This window comes from Lampetra fluviatilis, chromosome 10 (assembly GCF_964198595.1).
Source record: "Lampetra fluviatilis chromosome 10, kcLamFluv1.1, whole genome shotgun sequence".
NCBI classification, from domain to species: domain Eukaryota; kingdom Metazoa; phylum Chordata; class Hyperoartia; order Petromyzontiformes; family Petromyzontidae; genus Lampetra; species Lampetra fluviatilis.
In genome coordinates, this window is record NC_136284.1 from 14,661,573 (window position 1) to 14,687,564 (window position 25,992).

At 43.8% G+C, this 25,992-nt stretch overlaps 1 protein-coding gene across 1 annotated transcript in view; it reads right to left on the minus strand.

Annotated features, from left to right (window-relative positions):
• The window catches only part of LOC144934612 (receptor tyrosine-protein kinase erbB-4-like), a 247,651-nt gene that overhangs the window by 64,083 nt on the left and 157,576 nt on the right, over positions 1 to 25,992 (minus strand). Inside the window, exons 15-16 of the mRNA XM_078860618.1 lie at positions 19,655 to 19,812; positions 10,007 to 10,057 (exon numbers count right to left, since the gene is read on the minus strand). Coding sequence (XP_078716744.1) covers positions 10,007 to 10,057; positions 19,655 to 19,812 — 209 coding nt within the window. The remainder of the gene's footprint in view (positions 1 to 10,006; positions 10,058 to 19,654; positions 19,813 to 25,992) is intronic.

The following is a 25,992-nucleotide window of genomic DNA, read 5'->3' on the forward strand; positions in this document are numbered from 1 at the left end:
TAAGATAAGGCAATGCTGCTTCAATATTTATGTAAAACACTGCGATGACAATAAAACTGATAACTACAACAGGACATTACTTTAGCAAGTGTAATATTTTAACTAAAATACGTAAACCATGTGCATGTTCTTCGTGATTTTTTAGGCCAATTCCATCAGCAATTCATACAATCTGATTGTAAATAAACGTACGACTGATTGACGCAATGAGCGTTTCACTAGGCGAATTATAATTGTGAAATATAATCAGCTAATGAAATGGAAAATTTCCAATTAAAATACAACCGGCAATCATAACTAATTCATATCACTAAACCCAAATATGTTTGAATCATCCCCGTGCAGCGTTCCATCGTATCTGATCACGTGGACTGATCCAGTGCAATCAGTGACTCGATGTTTACCTTTTCAATGGGAAGTGCACGGCGAGCCCTTTGATAAACATCAACAAAACAAATTCATATACGGTCCATGGAGTGGCATACCACTGGGAGTCTGCTCAGCAAGTTCCAAAAGCACACAGCCACACACCTCAAAGCAATGTTAAGAGATAAAGCAGAACTAAATCAGCATTCATAATGAGCGAACTGGAATAACCAATATAGAAAACCGCATTATTTTCTGCGTAATGACTAATTAAATTATGCATTGTAAACTCACTGGCTTCTGTTTATTTCATCTTGATAACCTTCACCGGCATCGTGTCAAAGTTAATTGTTCATGAGCACAATGTCCCAGAATGTCCCTCGTTGAAACTGTGTTTTTGCTTGCAAGAAATTAAAACGAACTGTTCCAGAAAGATCGATCGAGAAGCACTCCCATCTTTTACCAATGTACCACGCATTGCAAGAATCATGCAGGGAGGCGATTTTTTTTTTCTTCTTTAGAGCTCAGTTGTTTTATAGCCTGTAGATGGGATTTTAACTGGAGGCAGAAGGGTTATCTCTTCCACCCTCATCCCAAAATAGCACGAAAACATCTCAATGCCTACAGAGGCAGTGGGATGTTGACTCAATATGACGACAAAACTTGTTTTACACCTCCCACATTGGGGGTTCCAAACGGAGGGTCTCCAAAACCCCCGCAAATGTGCAGCATCCTTCAGGGGGGCACTGAGGGGGTGGCCAGGCTAATTCATTCATAAGAAGTGATCCATTAGAGAAGTGTAGGTTTCCCCATTGGTGTAAAAGCGTCATTTTAAACTCCTTGAAATCAGTGCCGGATTAAGCTCGTAGCATATGTTATAAAGGGGCCCTAAGTAATTAAAAAGCACATAAATATTTAAACACAAATTGTTTTACTTGCATAGTAAAGTAATTGTATTTTTCATTTGCTATACAGCCAGATAATACCACAAATCGCTAACCTTAAACAGCCAGTTGTTCATAAAAGTTGAAGGTGATATAGTACTATAGTAATAGAGCAAGTGCAGAATCACTGAACCGGAATTGATAGCTTGAAAGCATTTAGTGCGGGGCCCTTGAAAGTGCGGGGCCCATAGCTACATATGTAGCATATGTAGCAGCTACTACATGTGTAGTTACTATATATGTAGCAGCTACTACATATGTAGCTACTTGTGCTACTGGGATAATCCGGCACTGCGTGTAGTTCACCCCTACCCCACTGATGCAGGGACAAACAACAGTCAAAGCATCAATGTGTTACTGCCTTGGCAACTATGCCAAAAGGTATCAGCGATGACTCTGGGGAGGATGCAACACTTTCAGTAGATAAAAAGGTTGACAAGTCCCACAAAAATTCACAATTTTGAAGAATGAGTTCACCTTTGTCCCAGAAGAGAATGAATTGCCTTCTGCAAGGCTCGAGACGACCATGAATAGGTCTTCATCACCGGTGGTGTTGGTGACGCCACCACCACCACCACCACACCTTGCGATGGTTCCTTTCCTTCTGCCAGCTTCCACAAGAGCTAAACAATTGATCTGTAATGCCTCCTCCTACAACATCCCCCAGTCTGGATTTAGATCTTCCCCCTTGGCCAGCAACCTTGAGGTGCTCGTTACACACAGTTTGGTGCTCCGCCACGATCATCGCCGCACACTCTTCCTTCCTCATTACACACATCGGTCTTGTCCTGTTATGTTTACAACTTACAAGTTTGCCTCTCTTAGGGGCCGCCCATAAATGAGGTCACGCGATTTTGGACGATTTTTGACCCCCCCCCCCCCCAAATATGACGTCACAAATGTCTGACTCCCCCCCTAGGTGCATGACGTCATTTATGGACGGCCAATTACCCTCTCCTATCATTACATATTTAGCATCCTCCTCTTCTATTGTGTCTGTTCAGATGATTTTTAACTCTCACCAGTAACATAGCCACTCTGCACACTAAATTCATGTGGTATTTACACACCTCAATTTTTTAAAAAACGTTATTCAAGCAACCCGAATAATTTTTACATGTTGGTCACTTATCCAAGAGTTAAGTAGACCAAATCCTGTCTCGCTTCAGAGATGTAATAAGATCACGCTCTACAGATGCATCACCATTACTCCATGGGCTTCGTGTAATTAAATCATTGCAATCAAATGGCAAAGGGAAATATGTAACTGATAATTGTAAACACATTAAAAACTGAGTGATTCGATCATGTGCATGAATCAACCGGCAGCCACTTTTCACACATTATGTATGAAAATCATCACCATTTCAGACATTTCTAATAACCGCAATGCGTTCAGTAACATTATTGAGAATATTTCCGCATTTATAGATGTTATTGCAATGCTTTAGTGCAGATTCTGCTACACTGATTTCCAGTATCCTCTTGCTCCATACTTATTACACACATGTCCCACTGAAGACCATACTGGTCAGAAAGATGGTTAATAAAGAAAATGCTGCATAGAGACATGCCTTCTTGCAATTACATAAACACAAAGTAGGGCACGTGGTTTAGAGACAAACTAATTCAAACTGTGAAGAAAAATTAGAGGACATGGGCAATAAACAAGTTGGTAGAAGAAATAATGTCTGATGGTGAAACATAGTGTTGGAATGACAGCCAAGGCATGGAACACGTCTGAGAGTTCTACTTGGGAGATGTAACGGCGATGGCCATCAGCTCATCTGCAAGGTGCTGGGTGGATGTTTGCATCGTTGGAAGAGTTAGCAGTGGCCTGGTGAGGCTTCCATCCAGCAGCGGATTGACCACGGCTAAAGATGACGCTGGTGAAGGATCATGAATTGGGTACCACGTGAGATGAAGGCCATCGTGAGATTCAAAACGTCGCTTTAAAGAAAGAAGAAAAACAACATTATATTCATTATCGCTTGAAAACGCGCAACTTAAATCTCTCTGTAAATATGCCATTTTCGGGTCACTTAAATTATAACATGAAGCCACGTTTAAAGTAAATAAATGTACATGAGATTGCAAATAGCATTCCTTTTTATCATTATTTTGATATCTGTTCATGGCGATTTGTTTACTGTTTTTATGCAAAATTTGTAAAAGTGTAGGTGTCATAATTTTGACAAGATTGGTATCTCAAAAGCATCGGTATCTGTTCCAAATCAGCTTGTTCACAAATTGGCAGCACAAATTAATTAGGGGCCTCACTTCCACAGCAGTCGTTTATATAAAATGATGTCGTGGAGGCAATCGACTGGTATAGGAAAATTGTTATTCACACTGTGGCCTTGAGTCGACCTCCAATTTCTAGGACGGCCTGCGTTGCTTGGCTTGACTGCTTTCTCACGCACTCTGCGAGCAGCGGTCCACTGCAACATGGAACCTCTTTCATACTCTCTCCGCTCAAACACCTCCACTTTGAAACCACCAGATTCCTGCGGTCGTTTTAATCTCGCGTTACGCGACTCAATCCACGGAGCTTGGAAAGCCACCTAGTATTCGTTTCGTTTGTTGCTACCGCTATGCACCGTGGACACGAACTCTTCTCTGCTTGATGCAACTACAAGGCGGCTGTGAAGGACGGCTCGCTCGGGACGTCTCTCCCGTTGCATTTTTGATCTTCGAAAAGTTGCTTTAGCTTTGAATGTTGCTAGTGTTTGGCATTGCACTCAATCTGAAGAATCGTAAACGAAGCCTATTGTCACTTCAGAAACTTGCAGCGATACACAGTTCCTGAAGTACCCTGGTTATGAAGGTATTTATTTTCTTTACATTACAATATTTATTACTAACTGTGACAGTATTCGTACTATCTTGATTTGAAGCTTTCGTGTCTGTACGAATACTTCCTCTTTGGTTCTTTCGGTAGAGTCACGTAGGTATAAAACCATGCTTTCCCACCTGTTGATGGACGCTTGTGTTGCGCCCGAAACGTCGTGATGTATTGTATTTTATACCTACGTGACTTTACCGAAAGAACCAAAGAGTAAGTATTCGTACTCTCACGCTACTACAGCAATTAACTAACCACACAATTACGATATCCCTTTAACTACGGCAATACAACTGCAATTACAATTTACGGGCGGTAATGGTTCAGGGCGCTTGATTTGCAACCCAGAGGTCACTGGTTCCATCTAACGCTGTGGAGTGTGGCAAGTCTTTTTTAAAATCCCTGCCAGGGCAACTCAGCCGTATTCACTGGGCACACTGATACAGCTGGGCATAAATTTACTCATGGAATACTGTCATTACAGATTACAATTGCAATGCTGTCATGATAACAATCACAGCTACAGTGGGAACGCGTGTGTCTGCAATGGATTGTTCAGGGCAAAAACATGCACTTAATTATTTAAGGCCACATTGTTTTACAACTGACAATCAATTCGATGGGTTCAGGTGAAACTGCAACTGTTGACGGTTAAAAATATGATGTGGTTTAGATGTAATTTGTTACGAAAATTGTGGAGCGTGGCTTATGGCTGTTGAGGTGAAACTAAGAGAGAAATTAAAATGGCTGTGTGACCGAAATTTTTATTTTCCTCCGATGGTTTAAACTAAAAGACAATTGCACGAAAGACTGAATGTCGTATTCCGTATATGTTACGAGATAAGCTTAGATTATTCTCCAGTGCAAAGTGCAAGTTTAAATAGCCATAAAAAGGAGCATAATCCTGTGGGTCACCTTTAATTATAAGTGAATGCATCGGAATAGCACGTGGTTTTTGGCCCACTACATTGAAGTTAGATATCCAGAAGGTGCAACTCAATGGATTTACCGTTTATGAACACACTAATAAAGGGTAAAGCACAAACAGTCATTCCAACTTTGATAATCTTCGCAGCGGCTTTTGGTGAACCATCGAACAAAGGCGGTCACTGCATCATGCGGTTTTAGATGCGCTTCTGCGGCCGTCTGGAATGCTCTTCCGACATTAGAACACCAATGGAGCTACTTTTTGTGTTTAGTTTCGTATGTTGTCCTTCTCCCGTACTTTCTAAAAGCACGGTTACAGCGTTTGCAATGACTCATTTTGCGTTCTTTTGGTGATTTCGAAAAGTTTTTTGTTTTGGCCATGTTTGTTTGTTGTAGAACGAAGTTAGACTGATGGCCTTAATCTAAGTTGTCCTGTGGTTATTGTTGTTTGACTTGCATCCCACTGGGATTTTTGCACACAGCATTGGTGTACGGTGCTTTTTCTGCAATATTTTGCTGTCTTTTCTTGAATTTTCTGTTTGCACATAGTCACATAGTAACTTTAAGATGTTTTCTTGTTCATGTTTTTGTTTTTTGTTTGTTGCGGTTGCACCCGATTCAAGAGCCGTATGGCTCACAGGGCTATACCTAATAAATGAACTTGAACTTGCGTTAAAAAGGTCCCATTTCTTCAAGTTAAAAGGATTTGTAGCGTAAATAACGGCAAAGGTGCCGCCTGCAATTGCTTCCTCGTGGCATCACTGGCGGAAGGAAGGGCCTCCACGAGCGGGAGCTCTGAATGCTTAAAACATTTTTACTTTCATGATAAAGGACCGTATTCAAATGTATCTTAAGCCTGAGTATTAAAGGACAGTATGGCGTTATGCATAGAGGATGACTCTCAGTTGGGACCAGCCTTTATCAAGCAAGAGAAAGAATACTGGAAAGAAAGATAATTTAATCATAGAGCCTTCATTAGTTTTCTCTGGTTGCTCTCACAGTCACCATAGATGAGATGCTTTTAGACAACCATAGAAAAGTCACTTGAAAAGTACATTTCCTGTTCTGAGGAAATAACCCATGCATTGCAGGGATGCAGGGTAGCGTTAAATGGTTTTCTTTCATTTTAAAGTCACCTGCAGTTAAGCTCTAATTTTTCCATCTGAGTTTAAAGCTGCGCTGGCAGATAAATGCACACACAGACACACATTACTATCTGCAGCTAATCAGATTTAAAGTCTAGTGAAACACTGGTCATAACCTAAACAGTCCATGTTCTTATATAACATGTTCATCTATAACATGTTAATCTATAACAGTATTCAAAATAACACATTTCCATATCCGCTGAATAGCTCTTTTATGAAAATCGTGGTACAACGTAAGGAATTAACTAGATGTATCCGAATCATGATACAGCAAAGTTAGCTAATATACACATTAGGGCTGTAACGATGCATTACTTTGACTGAAATATATTTTTATTCTCACAATACATGCATCGAATTGTGCACGTGGATATTGATTATGTTCCATTCCTACAACCCCTGCAGCCACTAGGTGATAGGTTCACCACAAGGTAAAAGTGATGTTTCATTGAATAATGAGCCTGAATTGAGACAATTCATCCAACAAACAAAGATGATCCATCATTACATTCCCAGTGAATGCCATTATGCTGTCTTTCTGCACACAAGCGACATTAAGTTTAACATATATGCTACTGGCCATCGTTTTTCCTATACGTTTTCTCAGCAAAAAAAACAATATCGTGTACAAACACACACTGCTCCGCTAGTCACTGATTCTGACATATTATATGTGACCGTATACCATACATGCATTAGTGGTGGAGATTTCCACGGATCGCCAAAACTAAAAATGAAACCAGTGCCCTAAAAACATTAGCTAAGGAGTACCGGATACGTGCTGGGTGTGGCAAACTGTTCGCTTCTGGGAAAAAAGCTACGTAACTGTGGGTCTTTCTTCGTAAAATAAAAACAAATAGTTTTAAACAGTTTTCATCTCAATGTAGGTCCCTCAATAAATAAAAACCACAGTCGAGTTTCAGTGAGGAATTTCATGGAGAAATAAATGACACATTATTATTCAGTATATTATGACAATGAGGCAGGAACTGCGATGCACATGCAAACATGTACGGGTCAGATAAAATGCACTCGATACCGATGTATGAATGTAAAAAAAAAACATGACAAAGCTGCCATATCCAGATGTGCTTGTGTAGGGGTGTTAGAGAGAGAGCCCGTTATGCAGGGCAGCCTATGGTAAACAAACACAGTAGGCGGGGCTACATGTGTGCACGAGCAGGTGCCCTCTGCGACGTCCGCGCCAGACACCCTGGGGGGTCGATTCGGTCGTTATGATCCCCCGGGGCCCCACCCCTCAGGGAGGGGTTGGGTATAAAAGGGGAATGTATCGAGGGGCTCGGGAGTGTTGTGTTAGCTAAGAAGAGGAGACGGAAGACGTCCTAGATAGAGCCCTGGTCTCCCCCTGGCACGCCGTCCTTATCAGGACCGCGCAGGCTCGAGCCAGTGGCGTGGTACCAGAGCCAGAGCCAGTGCTGGTCTGGACTCTGGGTACCGGGCCCGACTGACCAGTGTCGGGCCAAGATAGCCTCCCCTAGCCCATTAGAGGAGGACTCAGAGGCAGGCTAGGGTTAGCCTAGAGGTGTGTCCTCAGATAGACGGGTGAGGGGGCCGATACCCCCTCAGTGTGTATGTCACAACATGTGGTGTTAAATAAACAAGTGTGCCTCCAACTCCGGTGTGAACGAGTCATAAGCGTTACTACACTTGCATAGCGCTAATGTGACGGACATCACTCACTCTAGGATCACTACTAAAGAAGGGCAAATCGGGCATCAACTGCCAGCTGTGCTTGGACATTGTCCACGGGGCTTTCTTTAAAAATGGGATCGCTGCAGATACCACGATGTCTTGAAGGTGCACTCTGGAAAATGCACGAGCCACTTATTTATGCTTTCACACACACACACACATCCTGGGCTCATGTTCCAATATACTCCTCTCAATAACACCATATGCTGATGCTGAATGTCGATACATAAGTCACGAGGACTGCTGATGGAAAATGATCAGTGGTTGTGGCCAGAGACATAAGAGATGGTGGGGGGAAACAGCCACACTGGCATCATCCTTTTCAATCCCACGCTCCCTTTGGAGACGTGTGTGTTGAGACAGATAGTCTCGTTCATACAGATGACTTACACACACAACACGTGCACACGTAAAAACACGTGTGCACACGTAAAAACACGTGTGCACACATCATACAGCAGGGACAAGTTCTGTTCGTGAGCACCAATACAGATACAATGGAAAATGTAGACTTGTGATGTTAAATCCTACTATAAGGTTATGTACGATGGTTAAAACACAATGAAAATCACTCGTTCATTACGAATGTTGTGAAGAGTGCTGTCAATTGCTTTGTTAGGGGCATGTAAACTTGCATCCAAGCGAGTCGATATTTTGACATGCGACTTTGCTTGTACATGTGTACACAATATATTTATGTCGTTGCTAAGATGCCGATAATACAAATCTCATTTGCAGAAAAATGCAGGGAAATTTCGGGAGAATGCTTTATGCACTTTTAATTGTTGGCAGAGGTTTACAATGGACAATAGGGCTTGACAATGATAGATTGCTGATAGATAAAATTTGACATTATTGATGACATGTGATTAATGTTCAAGAAGGAGTTGTGACAATCTGCTTTGTAAATGATGTCAGGAGAACGATAGATGTTTCCGATAATGTATAGAGCTTATCATCATTTCTACATATACTGCATCATGGCGACATCAATGCTCAAACTAATATTATTCCACAGCTTCTTTAAAGGACTCAATAATGACATCGCCGAGTCTTCCCACACCGTGGAGCTGTAGGTTAAAGGGTCACAAAGGGAAGGGCACGAAAGAGCCCTTTGTAGGAGTTTCAAGCAGAACGCATGAATAAATGTCAGCGCTTCTCCACACACCTTGTCAACATTTAGCGGCGCTGCATGGCTGTATTTTTTAATATGAATTTTAACATTTGGAGAGCACGGGGAGATCACACGAGCAGCAGAGGAAGCGCCTGCATCATCTCCAGGAATGCTTGGCCTATAAAGTAATTTGTGTTGGAGCTTGGCAGGGTGGTGCTCTGCTATGTGCTTGTGTGTTTGAGGACAGCAAAAACAAAGTCAACAAGAAAAACGGCGGGTTCACCCCACGGCATTTATCAAGCATCATGACCGGCTTCCGTTGAAGGTTCAGATTTTGTATAAGATTCTTGTCTTTTTTTCCCACCACATAGGAGTTCGTGCAATACAGTACTGTAGTACTTGCTGTACTTGGGAGTTATTTTTCAGTTTCAGTCTGAACGTGTTTAAACACTGGACTTAACACAGGTAAAAAAAAGCAGTCAATTTAATGTCACTCGCTTTTTTAATTTACGGACATGTGAAACATGATACTTATAATCTAATATAAATTAATAAGTCCAAATTACATGCTCAAGTATATGTACAGAGACATGTCAACATGTAATGTGTGCACGAGTGACGCGGAATAACACTTGTGCCTTGGATCACACGCACAGTTGCTCATTCATCGGCGCTGCAAAATATTTAATTACGAAACATCCATCAAGAAGGATGACTTCGCAGACGACTAGGTTACCATAAGGGCTTTCCATCGACTGCACTAATAACAGCAGATGGCTCCTGCCAGTCGTAGATCATTGCAGGGGCAACAACAATGAATCTGTCCCCATTTTGCCCATCGGGGGTGTTGAGTCTGGTGGGGGGGGGGGGTTCTGCGTGGGGCAGCAACAACAGCGTACACGTGGAGCAAAATCAGTCAGCACATGTTTGCATACTTGCAAGGCCCTACCTCAAGTGCTGACCAATTAGATGGCAGTTCACAGAACCTGCTCCGTTGCACCTGCGTGTTGGAAGGACAACAGCACAACAGCAAACACGGTTGGCCTCGCGGCGGTCACAAGCCAGGCGGTGGGGTAAACCCCACATCAGCAGCAATTTCCCCGACAAAAGGCTACACACTGGAAATGCAGAAGACCTCAATGCGCACCAACATGGAAAGCCAAGCCCCAACATTTACAATCTGAGTACGACGTTTCGCCAGTAATTACAACTAGCTTCATCAGGCAACAGCCAGATTCGTTCCTTATATAGAGCCGTAGATGTGGTGACCACACTTCTGCGCTCTGGACTTCTCCACAAATCTGGCTGTCACCTGATGAAGCTGGTTGTAATTACTGGCGAAACGTCGTACCCAGATTGTAAATGTTGTGGTTTGGCTCTCCAACACACCAGTGTGCTGTACTAGTGACGAATTGGCCACGTTCTCTTTACGTGCAACCCTTACTAGTTGGCTGTGTTGTGTGGTGGCGGGTTTTAACGACATATTTATACATTTCCCCGATCTAACCCAAAAAAAACTGTATTATGGATGACATTGGTCGCGAAAGCCTACGTGTTAAGATTTTTCCTTATCTATTATTATTAACGACAATAAGCCACGTCAGTTCAGTTGGAAGGGCGGTGAGCCTCCATTAGTAAAATGTATGAGCTGGACTTTTAGTCACGTTCTAATCAGCCCAGAGGTCGCAATCGGGTACCCGATACCCGTACCCTCGACTACCCGTACCCGGCCGGGTACGGGTACCCAATTGCAACCCTGGTGCGACCGGGTACGGGTTAGGAATCAAAACCCGTTTGCGACCTCTGAATCAGCCCCATCGTCCTTCCAGTGTGAGTAGTCAGTATCACCTGGAGCGTGCCACTTTGTGGGACGGAGGTCAATTATGGTTGTGTTCGATTTTTCAACCCCAGCACAGGACCAACAGCAGTAATGGGCATAGTAAAATGCTCTTAAGAGCATGCCACTTGTGATATTTTAATATCATGAAATGCTTTTTTGTGCTTTGCTGAGACTAATCCCTGAAGACACAGGAATTTAATGAAAACTGTTGGGTAGGGCATTTTTTCAAAGTCGATTGAAGAGAACATCTTTATACAATTTCAAAAAGGGCCATTGACTCTATTATCTACATATACAATATATTAAATCATTGAACTTTTCAAAACATATTAACAAAATATCCATTAATGAAAGCAAGAATAAGCCATGGCATTGGTACTAATATTTCAGGAGAAAAACAACACGTTTCTTCTAAAATAATTGCAATAAACATAGCACTGGCTATTCTATCAGGCGACAATAAAAAAAACCGTTAGATGACAACCTTGAGCATGCTGCAAGATTAAGTCACAATTAAAATACCTCCTCACACTCTACCTCTAGCACTTTGATTATCAGTAGAAATATCGAAACAGCTGTTTAAACATCGCACTTATGACATTCAAATTATTTTCCTGTTTGGTCACAGATGGTATGCCAAAACCCAATGTCCCAGCCATGGATATTAACCGACAAAGGAGTAGAATTATGATCGAGGATTTGCAAGAGTCACATATAACGTCCTCTTGAAAGAGGGCGCCCTCAAAACCCTTAACCCTCAGCTCCACAACAGCATCAGGGTGGTGTTTGTTGATGGCACAAACCATGGGCGGTGTGTGGAAGTGAATGACACGTCAAGAACTCTTGGGCGAGCCAGTATCCAGGGTCTGCTCTCTCTTAATCACTCACACTGAGCAAAGATCAGGGCTGCGTGTCGCCACAACCTGTGACGGTGTCCGCACGTGGACGCTTAGGGCCGAAGGCCTCTCATGTGTGACGAGCCAAGGGGAGCCCCCTGGATAACCAGCTGCAGCTTGTCTCTATGCGCCAGCCAGTAGTCTTTCCTTCACACTCGTCCACAATGCCACTCAGGCCTTTCAATGCAGAGCATACCTCAAATTAGACATACCTCGCTGCCAATCACACCATAGGACGTCGTCACCCACCATGCATGTTCACGTATTGGTTCACGTCTCCCAAGCACCCATCGGCGTACCTCCGTATGGCCACCCTCCACCGTGCGAGAGAACTTTTACAATGCAGGCACTTCGTGATGCTCACCACATTCGGAGCACGCCCAAAGCCGTACACCCCAAGAAGATCAGTGGGTCACATTCACGACTCACTGACACCCCACGCAGCACACTCACCAACCACCAGTGCAACCGCGATGCTCTAGCCACGCTTCCTCCTAGCAATCTCTGTGTAGCTGGGCATGCCAATGCAGGGACTTGGAATTATGTGGGCCGTGCCCTTCTGCTCCCACAACTCTCTAGCCTCGCCTTTGCCCCTGCAAACACAGCGTGAACCCTCTTAGGCGCTCCTTTTGCCCACACACGCGAGCTCAAACTTCTCACATTAAGGGTGAAGTTTCACTTACAGCCTTAAGGGACTCGTTCTCGCCCGAGTGCCAATGTTTGCCTCCTGCTCGTTGCTTCTCCTGTTCACCTGATGCCCTCCTGGAACACTGCTGGTAGACTACACTGCTGGTAGGCTGTGCTGCTGGTACGCTGTGCTGCTGGTAGACTACACTGCTGGTAGGCTGTGCTGCTGGTACGATGTGCTGCTGGTAGACTACACTGCTGGTAGGCTGTGCTGCTGGTATACTACACTGCTGGTAGGCTGTGCTGCTGGTACGATGTGCTGCTGGTACGCTGCACTGCTGGTAGGCTGTGCTGCTGGTACGCTGTGCTGCTGGTATACTACACTGCTGGTAGGCTGTGCTGCTGGTAGGCTGTGCTGCTGGTACGCTGCACTGCTGGTATACTGTGCTGCTGGTATTTGTATGTTGTGCTGCCGAGCTCCAGATGCTGCCACCTCTCCGGTCTAAAGCTGTCTCTCAACTGAGCCGAGTTGGAACTTTGATACTTCCCAGCCAGTTACACTCTGACCCCATTGGCTGATTCTGCTCACCTGTGGAGAGCCAATTCCAGCAACTCCTCAATCTACGTTTGGGATGCATCCCTGGACAACGCGGCGTTCGGAAAAAAAACCCAACATAAATCTTTACCTATTTTACCATTGACTTCACGATATAAATTTGGTATAATAAGTACCAACAAATATAAAATATAACGAGTTTAAATATAGGGATGTGGCAGAGATTGCATTTAAAGAGGGTAGTCCAGTATCTCGGGCTGTGACTTTGTGAACATTCTAGCTTGAGCGCTCGCTTGGGGGCATCGTGGCGTCGTCGCCGCTGCGCTGACCACAGCACGGGGAGTCCTCGCTTAACGTGCGCTGTGCACACTATAACGCGAATTCGCTAAAACACGGCTCGTCTATTAGGAAACACTTGTGTCACAGCGCGGAATGCCCACTGTTATGACGCGGCTTCTCAGCGGCCGATGTCAAACTACTTTCTCGAGCAGCGCGGCTGAGCGGTATGAGGATTCTGGGTGTACGTGTGCAATTATACAGGACGCGGTGTAGCCTCACCTCAGTTTTTTTCCCCACAATCTCATTGTGCGTATGTGTGTACATCGCATCTAGCAACCCCCACCCTTCACATTCATTCTCTTGAGGAAATTGTTTTCGCTTCACGTGGAGTTTTTTTTTACGAGGAATTACCGCGCTGCATTCTTTTCCTTAATGTTTTCAAAACAATGTTGTAGCGAATCAATGCATTTTAAGTCGAGCTGTGTTCCCCAATTCGTTGGCGATGTTATAGCGAAATAACGTGAATAGTCGCACCGTAAATAGAGGACATCCCGTACCACCATTCTTTTCCGCGAGGATTGGCTTTTTTTCATGCGCAATTAATCTGACCATATTGGTACTTTAGCCACCGAGTGGCCAATAATTATCTTGGAGATAAAGTGGTCCGAGCACCCCTCTGAACCCAAGCTGATCTATTCCTGGCTAAGTCCTGCCTGCATGGCCGATGATCAGCAACCAATTAGTATTTCAACATCGCCGCTACCATTGTCAAGTGCTGATATTATATGCATCAGCTGTGCGACAGAGAGTAATCGCGTTATGAAGCGACTAGCCATGCTGGATTCTTATCCCGATAAATTATTACCTGCCATTGACGGCACAGGGCATGGTGCTGCTATAATCATAACGATACAGTTGTCGAACTTGTTGTTGACGTTAAATTTTTAGTTGAATAACTCTCATTGGTAATCATTTAGAATGCTGAACAGTCTAAAGATTTTATTATTTTATTGCATACAAAAGACAGAGTGACAGTGGCCTCTCATGAAAACCTCCTGAAACACAACCCAGCATGGTGCCAAATTGAAGAAGCCACCGATCACCACTGAACAACAGCGTGTGTCTTGCCATTAAGGCACCTCCGACTACCTCTGCAAGAGAGGCACGGGTCTCTGAATATCCATGTTTTATGCATGCTCTCAGAAATAGAATGAACTCAATTACATGCGAAATCAAATAAATTTGCTGGATATTATTGGGTCGCCATTAGTGGCCGGACTAAGACCATCGCTACATCGCGTGTTACCACTGGAGCCCATGCCGTACTCTTGCTGTTGCGGTTGCTCGCTCATTGCAATGCCATGGCCATTTGCCCCATAAGCAACTTCCAGAAATGTTGGATTTTAATTCAATATGTTATGCTGTAATTCACACTTGTAAAAATCTATTAAGATACAATGCCACATTTCAAGGCAGGCCTGAGAAACGGTAACCAGATACCAGTCCTAAATTTATGTTTTAATTGTTAATGGGTTATTATTTTTAAATGGTATAATGAATACATTTTACATACTCAGATGTCGATGTATGGTACTTTGATTGTCTTATCTTGTATAGATTTATAAAGCACCTTATACCAAGGCGCTTTAGAGCTATTATAAAATTGTGCATAAGATGATAGTGGTTGAGATAAAGAGTTGGGTTATTAAAATTGGTGGCGTAGTTATGGTGACAGGAGAACAGGCGGGAGAGGTTAAGGAGAGGTAGGGGTAGTGACAGCGGTAGGGGTAGTGATAGAGGTAGGGGCAGTGGTATGGGTAGTGATAGGGGTAGTGATAGTGATAGTGGTTGGGGTGGTAATAGGGGCAGTGATAGTGGTAGTGATAGTGATAGGAGTTGGGGTAGTGATTGTGGTTGTTGTAGGGGTAGTGATAGGGATGATGCTAGGGGTTGGGTTAGTGATAGGGGTTGTGCTATGCCTGGTCATCGCTGAAGGGCGGGGGCAGGGAGTCGCAGTATCAGAACGGGCTAGGGGAGAAGAGATGGGTGTTGTTCTAAGGGAGCAAGGAAAGCAAGTGTGGGAAAATGAATCAGAGTGAGACTGGGCACAGGGCGAGCGAGGCACACAGAGGGACAGCAGAGACTGGGAGTGTGGAGGACGGGGACGGGACGAAGCAAGAGATGAGAGAAACAAGAGAATGTGGCGCAAGACCATGGAGGGATGTATAGACTGAGAAGTGAGAAATAGCGATAGTCGACAGGGAGCCAGTGCGGTTAGGAAAGTAGAGCAGACGTGTGGGAATTGTGGGGGGAGCTAAAACAATGGTCTTGGCTGAGGCGCGGACCATTTAGACATGCGTGTAATACATGCTGGTCTGGAGACAACTCTCCTGTCATCCCTTCTATGTTGACACATTTGCTAATACTTGGTGCTAAGTTAACAGTGGTTGTACGATGGAAACCGCCGCAATGTGAAATGTCCACCAACCAGCGGCTAAGGGACTTCCTCCAACGAAGATCAACACCGCCCCAGGTTAATATGAGTGAAAAAACCTAAGAATATAATATGAGTGACTTTAACTTTAATTTGATACAGTATACCATAACACCTAGCCGCAAGAACATTTTAAATGTCGTTTGCAGACTATGCTCTGGAAAACAATAACATGATTGACGTAATGCTTGTACAGGCTGATTAATGTTTACTTTATGGCAGTGCTATGCTCAAGCAATTCCTGCACCATGACGAGGCAGTTATACAAATAAAACCATGAACCTAGTGTCAACTTAATCAGCGGCTAACACATAGTCACGTTGACAACTAGTGGTCTGCTAAAAAGACATCGCAGTGGCATCGTGCTTTTTCAAGCTCACGATGTTCCGCTAACATGTGGGTGGCTTTTGCTGTAATTGGCCAGGAATATTCACGTCTCACTCGATCGCATTGCAGTCACTTTCCTGATAACTGCTGATATTGTCCGAGCAGCATTTGCATCAGAATCAACATTTAGTAACTCAACAAACTTTACTTACATTGTAAGCGAATATATTTTTCCAGGACGTTGAAATTGCCTTAAAATAAGCACGATGTAAAACTCTCAATCTAATTGTTTCCTGTCTCAATGAGGCACGGGGTGATTGTATTATCTCTCTTGGTGGCCCTGAGTTCGTAGAGGAAATTCTATGTTACAATGGTGGGGGGCATTTTATTAATAGGACAAGCAGTGTTAACTTCTTGGAAAGTGGTCCCAAAATTATTGATACAATAGAGATGATAGTATGAGTTGACCTTTTCCCAGAATTTAACTGGATCCTTCAAATTTTAAGGCAAATGCTCTAACCACGGCACCACCTGGTCGGATCCCTTTCAAATAAAAAATATATTGTGAGTGAGAGGCTGGTGATTATAGATTATAAATAACGTTTTAAAGAATATGTCATTACATTTTCGTGGACATCTGAAAACAATACGATTTCTCAAACGGGGTGGCCATTTTTCTCCATACAATTTCTGAATGACAGACTAATCACGGTTAAAATTTGGAAAGAAAAACACCGGACTTTGGTTAATTTTAATTCAAATAAAGTTTTTCGCACTTCTTGTCTGCAATTAATGGTCACAGGGAATCCTGTGGATGTGGTCCGTGCTTTTTGTAGGATTCAATTTGCGATGGGGCTGACAAACGCACCCGTGGGTGAAGCGTGCCAAACACTGAATTGGTGACAAGAGGCAGAATTTCTCGTTGCGGTATTTTTTCACGGTGCAACCGTGGGCCACATCAACAACAATTGTGAAATTTGCTTGTGAAAAAAAGTGTCTTTTCGCCCCGGCGACGGAATATACTAATGAAGCAAACATAGCAGATACGGAAGAAAAAAACCTCTTGTATCAATCAAATATATTTTCATTGCAAAAAAAAAATAAACTAGTCACCATTTTTTAAATTATGAAATCGCCTCTAAGAGTTACAGGCTGTTTATGTATGACATCACAGATGTGTCACCACGCACAAAAATACGGCGAGGGGAAAGTGATGAGCCGTCAGGTTTATGGCGGAAAATAATTTCAAGTAGAAACAACAAGTGGTGAGTAGTCTGTGTGTGTAAACAATATCAGCATAAAGTCGTGATGTCTAGTTAATATCTCATCACTGTGTGAACAGTGGCTCCGTGGTTACACTTAATTAGGGATTCAGCGACCTGCATTCATTTTACCCACAGCTAGAACCAGTGGTGAGTTACATCTTAACCAGTACCTGTTGCAGTATTTAAACATCAGCAGACAGAGGTGACTGGGAATGGTGGTGGCTATACCAACCAATGGTTTGCCATGCTGGTGTTTAAATATGGTCGCTAGCAACACCTGCCCCAACTGGTCATAAGACTATGTGGGGGACATTTATCTGTGTTTGTCAAACCTCTGTCTATGTGTAACTTCACTGGAGTGACGGCACATTGAATCACCATACTACGTTCCTGTTGACCTGGAGTTTAATCTCGTCCAGGCCCCACGGTGACAAGTGGTATCTCCGCACCTACGATTAGCCCGGTTGGCTGCGTACAGTGCGAAAGAAGTTCAACATACATACATACATAGAGTTCAGCCTTATGCTGCCATGCCCAGCACTGTGACGTCGTGGATCTCTATAATATGTCACCTAGGCCAATAGTTTAATAGCTCGAGAAACATACGTACATATCTGAATTTGTTAAGCATGAATGAGCATCTGGTGTGGTTTGTTGACACCAGCACACCAACAGCAAATGTCCCTATGGATCGCTAAAGGCGCATGGGGAATCATTGCACGTGGACTACAAACTAATTCGCGCTGTTTGCTAAAACTTGCAATCCCTTAACAGAATGTGTTGTACGTGCTTTCTTGGTGTTTTACGATAGGTATGGCAAATGCATTTAAATTGGAGGGCTTGTCCATGCCGTTTTGTTCAGAGGCGAGTCAGCCCACTTTCTGTTGCAAGCTTCCACTCGAAGATTTATCCGTATCGGCCACATCTGGCATGGAGAATTAGTAAAACCCCCATAGCAGATTGCGGAGCTGTGCACTTCAGTAGGTGGACGTGGTTACGCTCCGTGTGCACTTTGCTTGCATAAAACGTCGTGTGATATTCCCTGCGGAAAAGGCCAAGAGATAAAGGTGCAGCCCTGAAACGTCTTCACTACACAGCTACTCGTAGAAATAGGGACTCCACTAGCGAGCTATCGTCGTGGCGACCCCCTCCAGATGATATTTTGCCACTGGTCATACATCTTGTAACATTCAGAAGCGCCTACAATTTACACCACCACATGTGACCTGCGGAGCAACTGACTGTGGTGTGATCCATTAACATTGTTGGGTGTATAGATGGAGGAGATCATATCAGAACGTGGACATTGCTTGCCCTGCCGTGCCTGGAGATCGAACCGGCAACCTCTGCAATTACAGAGTGCCAACCATGACACCACGGCAGCGCCATCCTCTGTGGAGGTGTGCTTATGTGTGGGCATGTTGTATTGCAGTCACAATCCGCGTGCGTGTCAATGACATCTTCTCGTAGGTGTGCGTCGTTGTGTGCACACAGCCTGTGCTTCATGTAGACCTTGCTAGTTGGAACTCGAGTGAAATGTACAGGTGGACAGGGGGGGTGGCACGAGATTGACCAAATGTATCATGAAACGAAATCTACTGATTGTCAGGCTCGTGAAATGCTGCGAGACCACGAGATGCAGATCCAATGGACGAGTCTCACGGACAAGGAGTCGAGCTTGAAAGGCGCCTCCACGTGCTCACGTGTCTGGAGTTGCGCGTTTGACCCTGCAGTCTACATGTCCAAGTGAGTGCATGCGCACGCATCGGTACGCGCGCGTGAATGCCTGCGGTGTTACATCCGTGCGTAGCCTGTGAATGAGGTGCAGGGGTGGCAGGCCGATGCGCTGTGGCCACCCGAGTGCAACTCCCGGCCACGAAGTCGGAGTGCTTCACCAAGCCACGCTGGCCAGCGTGGCGAAGAATGGTCAAACATTCTCCCATAACTAGAAAGGTGTGGGGAGCCACTCATACTTTTGGCTGGAAGCTCATAATATTATTTTACGTGAGCCTGTTGTAGCAGGATTGGCGCGCACGCATTTGGTGTTTGCATAGGCGCACGCTTACGCGTGTGCCTCTTGTCACCCGTGCCCGTGTGCGTGTGTACGTTGAACTTCTTTCGCGCCGTACGCAGCCAACCGCGCTAATCGGAGGTGCGGCGAGGGAGGGGGAATGACATTAAACTAGACGCAAAAAGCAGTTCCCAAGAAACGAATGTTCATTTCTTAACAACATTGCATGGTGCAGGGGCACACGCAATGCACGTGGCGCCGGCAGCAGCGCGCTCCGAGTTGCTGGTGCTGTGCGTGCGAACCCGTGAGAGCAGTTGGGGTGGCAGGCCCTGCAGCTGTTGTTCTCGTCAGGGTACTTCGAGAGGAGTTCCTCGTTGCCGCCCAGCACGCCCGTGGGACACGCGCTCACACAGTGCTGCCCGTCCGCGTAGTGCGCGCACCTCACGCAGCTGTTGGAGCCCTGCACACAGCCCACACACACAGCAGCAGAGGCTATGGCTGTTTATTTCACTTTAATGGGAGATAAAGCAGCCGCGGGGGGGGGGGGGGAGAGTGAAATCTTGACTTCAAGCTTTCGTGACTGCAGGAATTGATATTATTTGGATCTTTCAGTAAAGTCACGTAGATAGGTTCAAAGAAATTATCAAAAAAACAACGACGTTTCGATCGCGTACACAAGCGGTCGTCATCAGGAAAAAATAAATAAGGGGAGAGTGGTTCAGAGGCCGAGGCAATTATTGATGCATTTGCAGTTCTGTTGCACTAAATGGGTATTTTGTGCTCGAAAGCTCCCCCCATTATGTGCTGTAATTAAACGTAAATATGTACGGTAATAGCGTCTGCGTTAATATAAACTGGTTACTTTCATTGCAATTATTTGCACATTGCACACTGCTTAGTGCTGACTACGGTTGTCAGAAATGTGACTACGAACATTGATGTCATGTGATGTTGTTTGGAAGGCAGGGTACTATATTACAAGAAGACAACGATACAACATTGATTCATTAAGAGGAGAATGCACAGCATGTAAACAATATGACTTACAATGGTAGGAGAAATAGATTAGCATATGAATAGCAGGCAATAGAGAGATTGCGTCGCAGAAAAGATTGAGTGTAGCATCACAGGTTCGTGGGAGGGTCCTTCCTGCAGTTTGGATAGACCGTGACTCGTAATGATACAGATGACAGATTCAGTCCATTGATAGATGTCTATAAAACTAAGATACAATAACATTTATGACTATGCTTACTACATCCGCTTTTCTAGTGGGAATGTGTTCAGTATACATTCCATATATCTACTGGATATCACCGTTTAAATGTGCGATACTGTATAATGTATATGGAGTAACTTATTGTAGCCGTAAGAACAATCACGTGACGTAGCTGTGATAGGTGTATTTTGGTATTCAACAATATTTTATTAAACATATGCAGGTTCATTTCATCATGTCAACTTTTAAGAAAGTCAAAATAAATGTGGTGTGGCAAAACGAGTCCAAGAGAATGTCCACAAAGGAGATGGAGCGATTAGCTCATGGTCTAGAGGTCAGTGGATTTTTTCACGATTGCCATGGATGGTGACAGCTTTGGCAGGCCATCATACAGCAGTGGATCGATCCTAGATGATTATGAGTATTATAAATATACAGTAATATATTGACGAATATCTACAGTGCATTCCAGCGTGCATATTTATAGTGAATGCTAAGTAAAGGATATGCCAGACATTTAACAGAATAAAAAAGACCCATTCTTGCTGTAATTTACCAGCACGCAACCTTGAGGAAGGCACATTTATATAACTTTACATTCATGCACTGGTAAATTGAAATGTGATTTACGGAGACTCGGTACATTTGCAGTCACGTTGTGAAGTTTAATATCGGGAAATCGACACAAAAACAAAGATGCCCTCATTACTTTGGAAGACGAGAACCCATCAGAACTGAATCTCTCAAAAGTGCTCATGATATGATTCTTCAAAGTTTTGTATACAAGCACAAGGGCATCCCTTTCCAATCGGATGTCCACCTCGGGATGACTTGGTGCTCGGTACATCGTTGCAATGCAGGGTATTGAGTTGTGGTGGCAGTTTGGGAAGCACTTTATCCGTAAGTTGTATTTGATGATAGTTACAATGCGGGTCCTGTGCTTCACAATGTGACCTTAGTGGACGATACAGAAACAATGAGATGCTGCACTCGTATAGCTTCGTAATTTTCCACTGAACATTTAAGTCAAATTTCAGACGTGCAGCATGACCACGTTAACCATCTTGAACTCCTCATTCCGTATACAGCAACAGGATCACCTCAATAACCTTGTTACGGGTCTTTGTAAACATAACAGCATGCTCATCATTCAACACAAAATATGCTAGGGCTATATTAGCAGCCACTAAGAACCGCTTGGGGTCAGCTTAACCCATAAGATATAGTCGGTATGAATGAAAGCCCAAACTTAGTTAGGGGTGCTCTCTATTCCTGGAATAGCTACGGCTCTCCAAATCCTGCGCATTGCTCATTCAATACAGATACATTGGTCAACAGTCTTGTACCTTTGTGTTTGACTCTTATTAGACATTAAAGGCTGCAAAGCTGATCATCTTACAAAGCGGATTCATGCAGTCTCATTTACATTTCAAAGCCCATCATATTCTCATTACAAGCTTCCCATCATATTCATTCACAGCTCTTAATTACAGAAACTGAGCCACGTTCTGTCCACCGTCTGCTTTAAGATGCTTCCTGTTTCCTGTAGATAATTTAGTTTAACAGCAATTACACTGTGATTATTTCGTTTCATTGAGAGACAGCAGAAGCTTACTATATGCCTAACATGTTAAATGTTGCACATATAACGCCCTGATAATTAGCTTTTTAAAATACAATTTTAATCCATGTATAACATTTCGCACTAGGACATTTTGTTTAACATCATGCTATTGCTATATTTACTCAATATGGTTAAGACCATCTTTGTATTCCAAATAGAAATTACATTATAATTTGTATGCATCTTTTGCATGACAATTTACACGAGATAACGTGTCAACGTTTCCGATTGTCAGGTTGTCAATTAGCACAATATGCATTTGAGTCAATTATGCTGATCTGTTTGTCCGTTGGAAATCAGGTTAACCTCATTCTTAAATCTCACAATTTGATGAAAGAGCAACGCGCGGATGCTCTGTGGATTGCTGCATGGCAGGGCCGTGCGAGATGGCAGAGGCTAGCAGGGGCCCTCATGCGGGAGTGGATTTATTATGGCTGATGAAGGTGATCATAATGGTGCTTCTTTGTTATACAGATGCACCGCTTGGTTTTTGACATTTGTTTTCTTGCACCGTTATTAATGTCGCTGTCATTTTTGTATTTGAGAAATTAAGTTTCATAATATATATTCATATGTATTTTTTTTGCAAATTGGACCTGCATGGTACAGAGGGAATTACGCTTGACTCACAATACAGAAGAGAGGCACATAATTTCAGACCTACAGTTTAAAGGGCAGCTGGGAAGTTACCATCAACTATTCGTATCTCTTCAGATTATCAAAACAATTAAAATACCATATATCTCAGGAGTAACTGACAAATTAGCCTGTGTTTTGCAAAAGCAAAACATTAAAGTAAGTTTTGGTACGGTACACAAAATAAAAAAAACTAGTGTCTTGTACTAAAGATGAATCATCGAAGTTATCAACAGAAGGTGTATATCGGATCAATTGCTTATGCGGCAACATTAGCATAAGACTAAAAGAACACCAAAGGAACATTAAATTATCTAAAACACAGCTGTCAGCAGTGGCAGCGCATGCTTGCCAACAAGGACATTCGATTGATTTTGATAACGTTGGAGTGTTATGCAAAACTAATTATGACTGGCCAAGACTAATTAGAGAATCCATCGAAATTGAGAAAAATAAAAATAATTTCAACTGCTCTGATAGCTATAGACTTAGCGCAGCCTGGAATCGTATTATTAAGTAGCTAGGGGTTGTTCGGGGGCGCCTGTGGCTTTCAGCCAGGAAAGTTACGAATTTTTTTTCACACGAACGATGCATTCACGCAAGCACCCGATGCTCCGTTTTTAAGTTTTAAAATGAAAGATTTTTGAATTGTATTGTGTTTTGAATTAGATAATTGTATTTCTTCATTAAAAGCTTATATCATTTTACATCTGGAAGACTTCATTGAAAAGGACATTTCGTGTGAATTTTCTCTCGTCGTTAAGTAGATGGCCTTGCTGGGGGTTCGGTTCGATGAGGACTTTCACCTGTTTGGGATTGCGGGATCGAGATAGGGCGACATAGAGCTGCTGGCCGTGCGAGAAGACCACCGTCTGCAGATCGATTCCAACGTCATTGAACGTCTGTCCCTGCGCCTCCATCGTTCATGCAGGGGGCGCGTAGGTTTGCAGCGCCCCCTGCATGAAAACGATGGAAAGTGCAGCGTTCATCACAGATAAAGTTATGCTCATATATATATTAAGTAAGACAATACATATTGCAATTCCTTATAGAGGAGTCACATGCTAAGTGGCTGATTACTGATCTATTACATAATTGCAATACCCCCCCACCTCCGCCTCTGATCACGAATCCTGATGGGGTTCAACAACAATGACGTCATCCTGCACTATTTAAGACCGGAAGCAGGTGGATGGCTTCACTATTCTGGCAAATCGCCCGAAGATGCTGGATGTAATTACCAGCAAAACGTCACGCTACTCAAATTCTAAATGTTGTGAATTCACTCTTCAAACACACGGGTGGGCTGAAGAAGTAGCTAATTGGCGTTTTGTTAACGTGACACATTTTTTACTGATTGGCCGTGTCGGGTGGCGGAGGGTTGCGACACATTTATAAATAACGCGATCTAACCCAAAAACCTTTATTATGAAGAATACTGGTCACGAAAGCCTACGTGTTAAACTACTCTTATCTCTGTTTACCCACAGCTACACTGGGATGAAGCGTCGTCGCAAATCCAACTGAATGCCTAAGGAGGAGGAAGGTTGTGGCAGACACGGCGTGATCACTCGTAGCAGAACATCACTGTGAGTTGACCTTCCCTCTCACTTTGAAATAGGCGAATGCACTTCAACAACCTCTCGATTTCAACATAATAGCAGAACAATAAGGAGACGTGTACACCATTTGTCCTCCATTGGTACCCCGCAACTCGTAATTTATCAAAATGCCACAAAGCACGAGATTTAAAGTGATGCAAGCTCTCCGCATGTCTGATGCCAATTTGCCCACTTTGATTTGGCACACGTTTTGTATGTAGACTTGAGTTAGCACCACCGGAAGGTTATGGCGACTTTGACAGACACATTCCTTTATGGCAACCTTCCCTGGAGCAGTCATGTTACGCCTACGGAGTAATAATAACGCAAAAAGAAAGTGCCTACTTCATAGCGACCACAGAGGTGAAGGGTCAGATTGTTATTTTTTTTGTGTACTGTCACCTATTTGACCAGCAGTCAGTCACTCCGTTGGGAAATACTCCATAGGTCAGGCAGCCAGCGCTGGTTGTGAAAGAAGGGGTCATTTTCAGACGCGCGCTGCCATAACAGCTGAGCAGCAGACATGATGCGCTACTGTGCAGAGGGTGAGCGGAGAGCAACACTCCCGCTAGTGCACTTTTCACAAGGCCACCGCATTCTGCGGCGATCATTAACTTAAAAAAAAGAGTCAAATCGCTGCAATCTGTGTCAAAATGGACAGGCAACAAAAGTACAACGGCACATTGTTCATATAAATTATAGAGATGCTGTAATGTGCAGTGACAATGAAACTGGTGCTATTAAGAGCATAAAGGCAGATCAGAAACACTAGGTTCTGGCATAAACCTGTGGGTTTATTTTGAGTGAAAAAGTAGCACGTGTAATGAGCGATTTCCGAGACATGTCGTGCAGGGGGCTTCTTCTTATTATTTATTTCTCACACTGGGCACAACACAGGTCAATATATAGATACGTCTCCTCAACTTAGCTACACACAGCCAGCCTACTGCACGGTCCCATCGCCTACATCCCACCACACAGCTGGCTGACTGGTGTGACGATGACTGCGCTGGGAGCCGTGCAGAAGATCTTCCACGCGGCTGAACAACGGAGAGAGATGATGGCGAGCAGCGACGCAGCCACGACCTGGGACCCCACCGTAACAACCCCGAACCTTGGGTCCGCTCCCCCTTATTTACCTCTCGGCATGGCCGGGCTGCGCCTCTGGCCATGCCCCCTTCCAGAACCTTCGAGCAGGTTCCTGGAGCTTCCCGACTAACCCCACCTTTTACCTTTAACCCAGATATGCCCCCCTTCTGATCAGTTGTTACATAACCTTGCCCATATCCTTGATTACTCTTCCAGGCCAGTGGGTGTCACCCTGTCATTACACATGTCAACCAAACATTCTGCACTCGCCATTATCTACAGTTTAATGAACAAAGAAATAACAGTACAATAACAATACGTGGTTGTGATGTATGGCTCTGATGTGTATTTGTGCTGTACCACGTGTTGTTCAGCATGCTGTTGTTCAGCATGCATGGAAAAAAAAACAGAGTATGTTCCGCATGCTGTTAAATTTTTGGTCCCCTCCATATAGGAGCGAAACGTCATGCA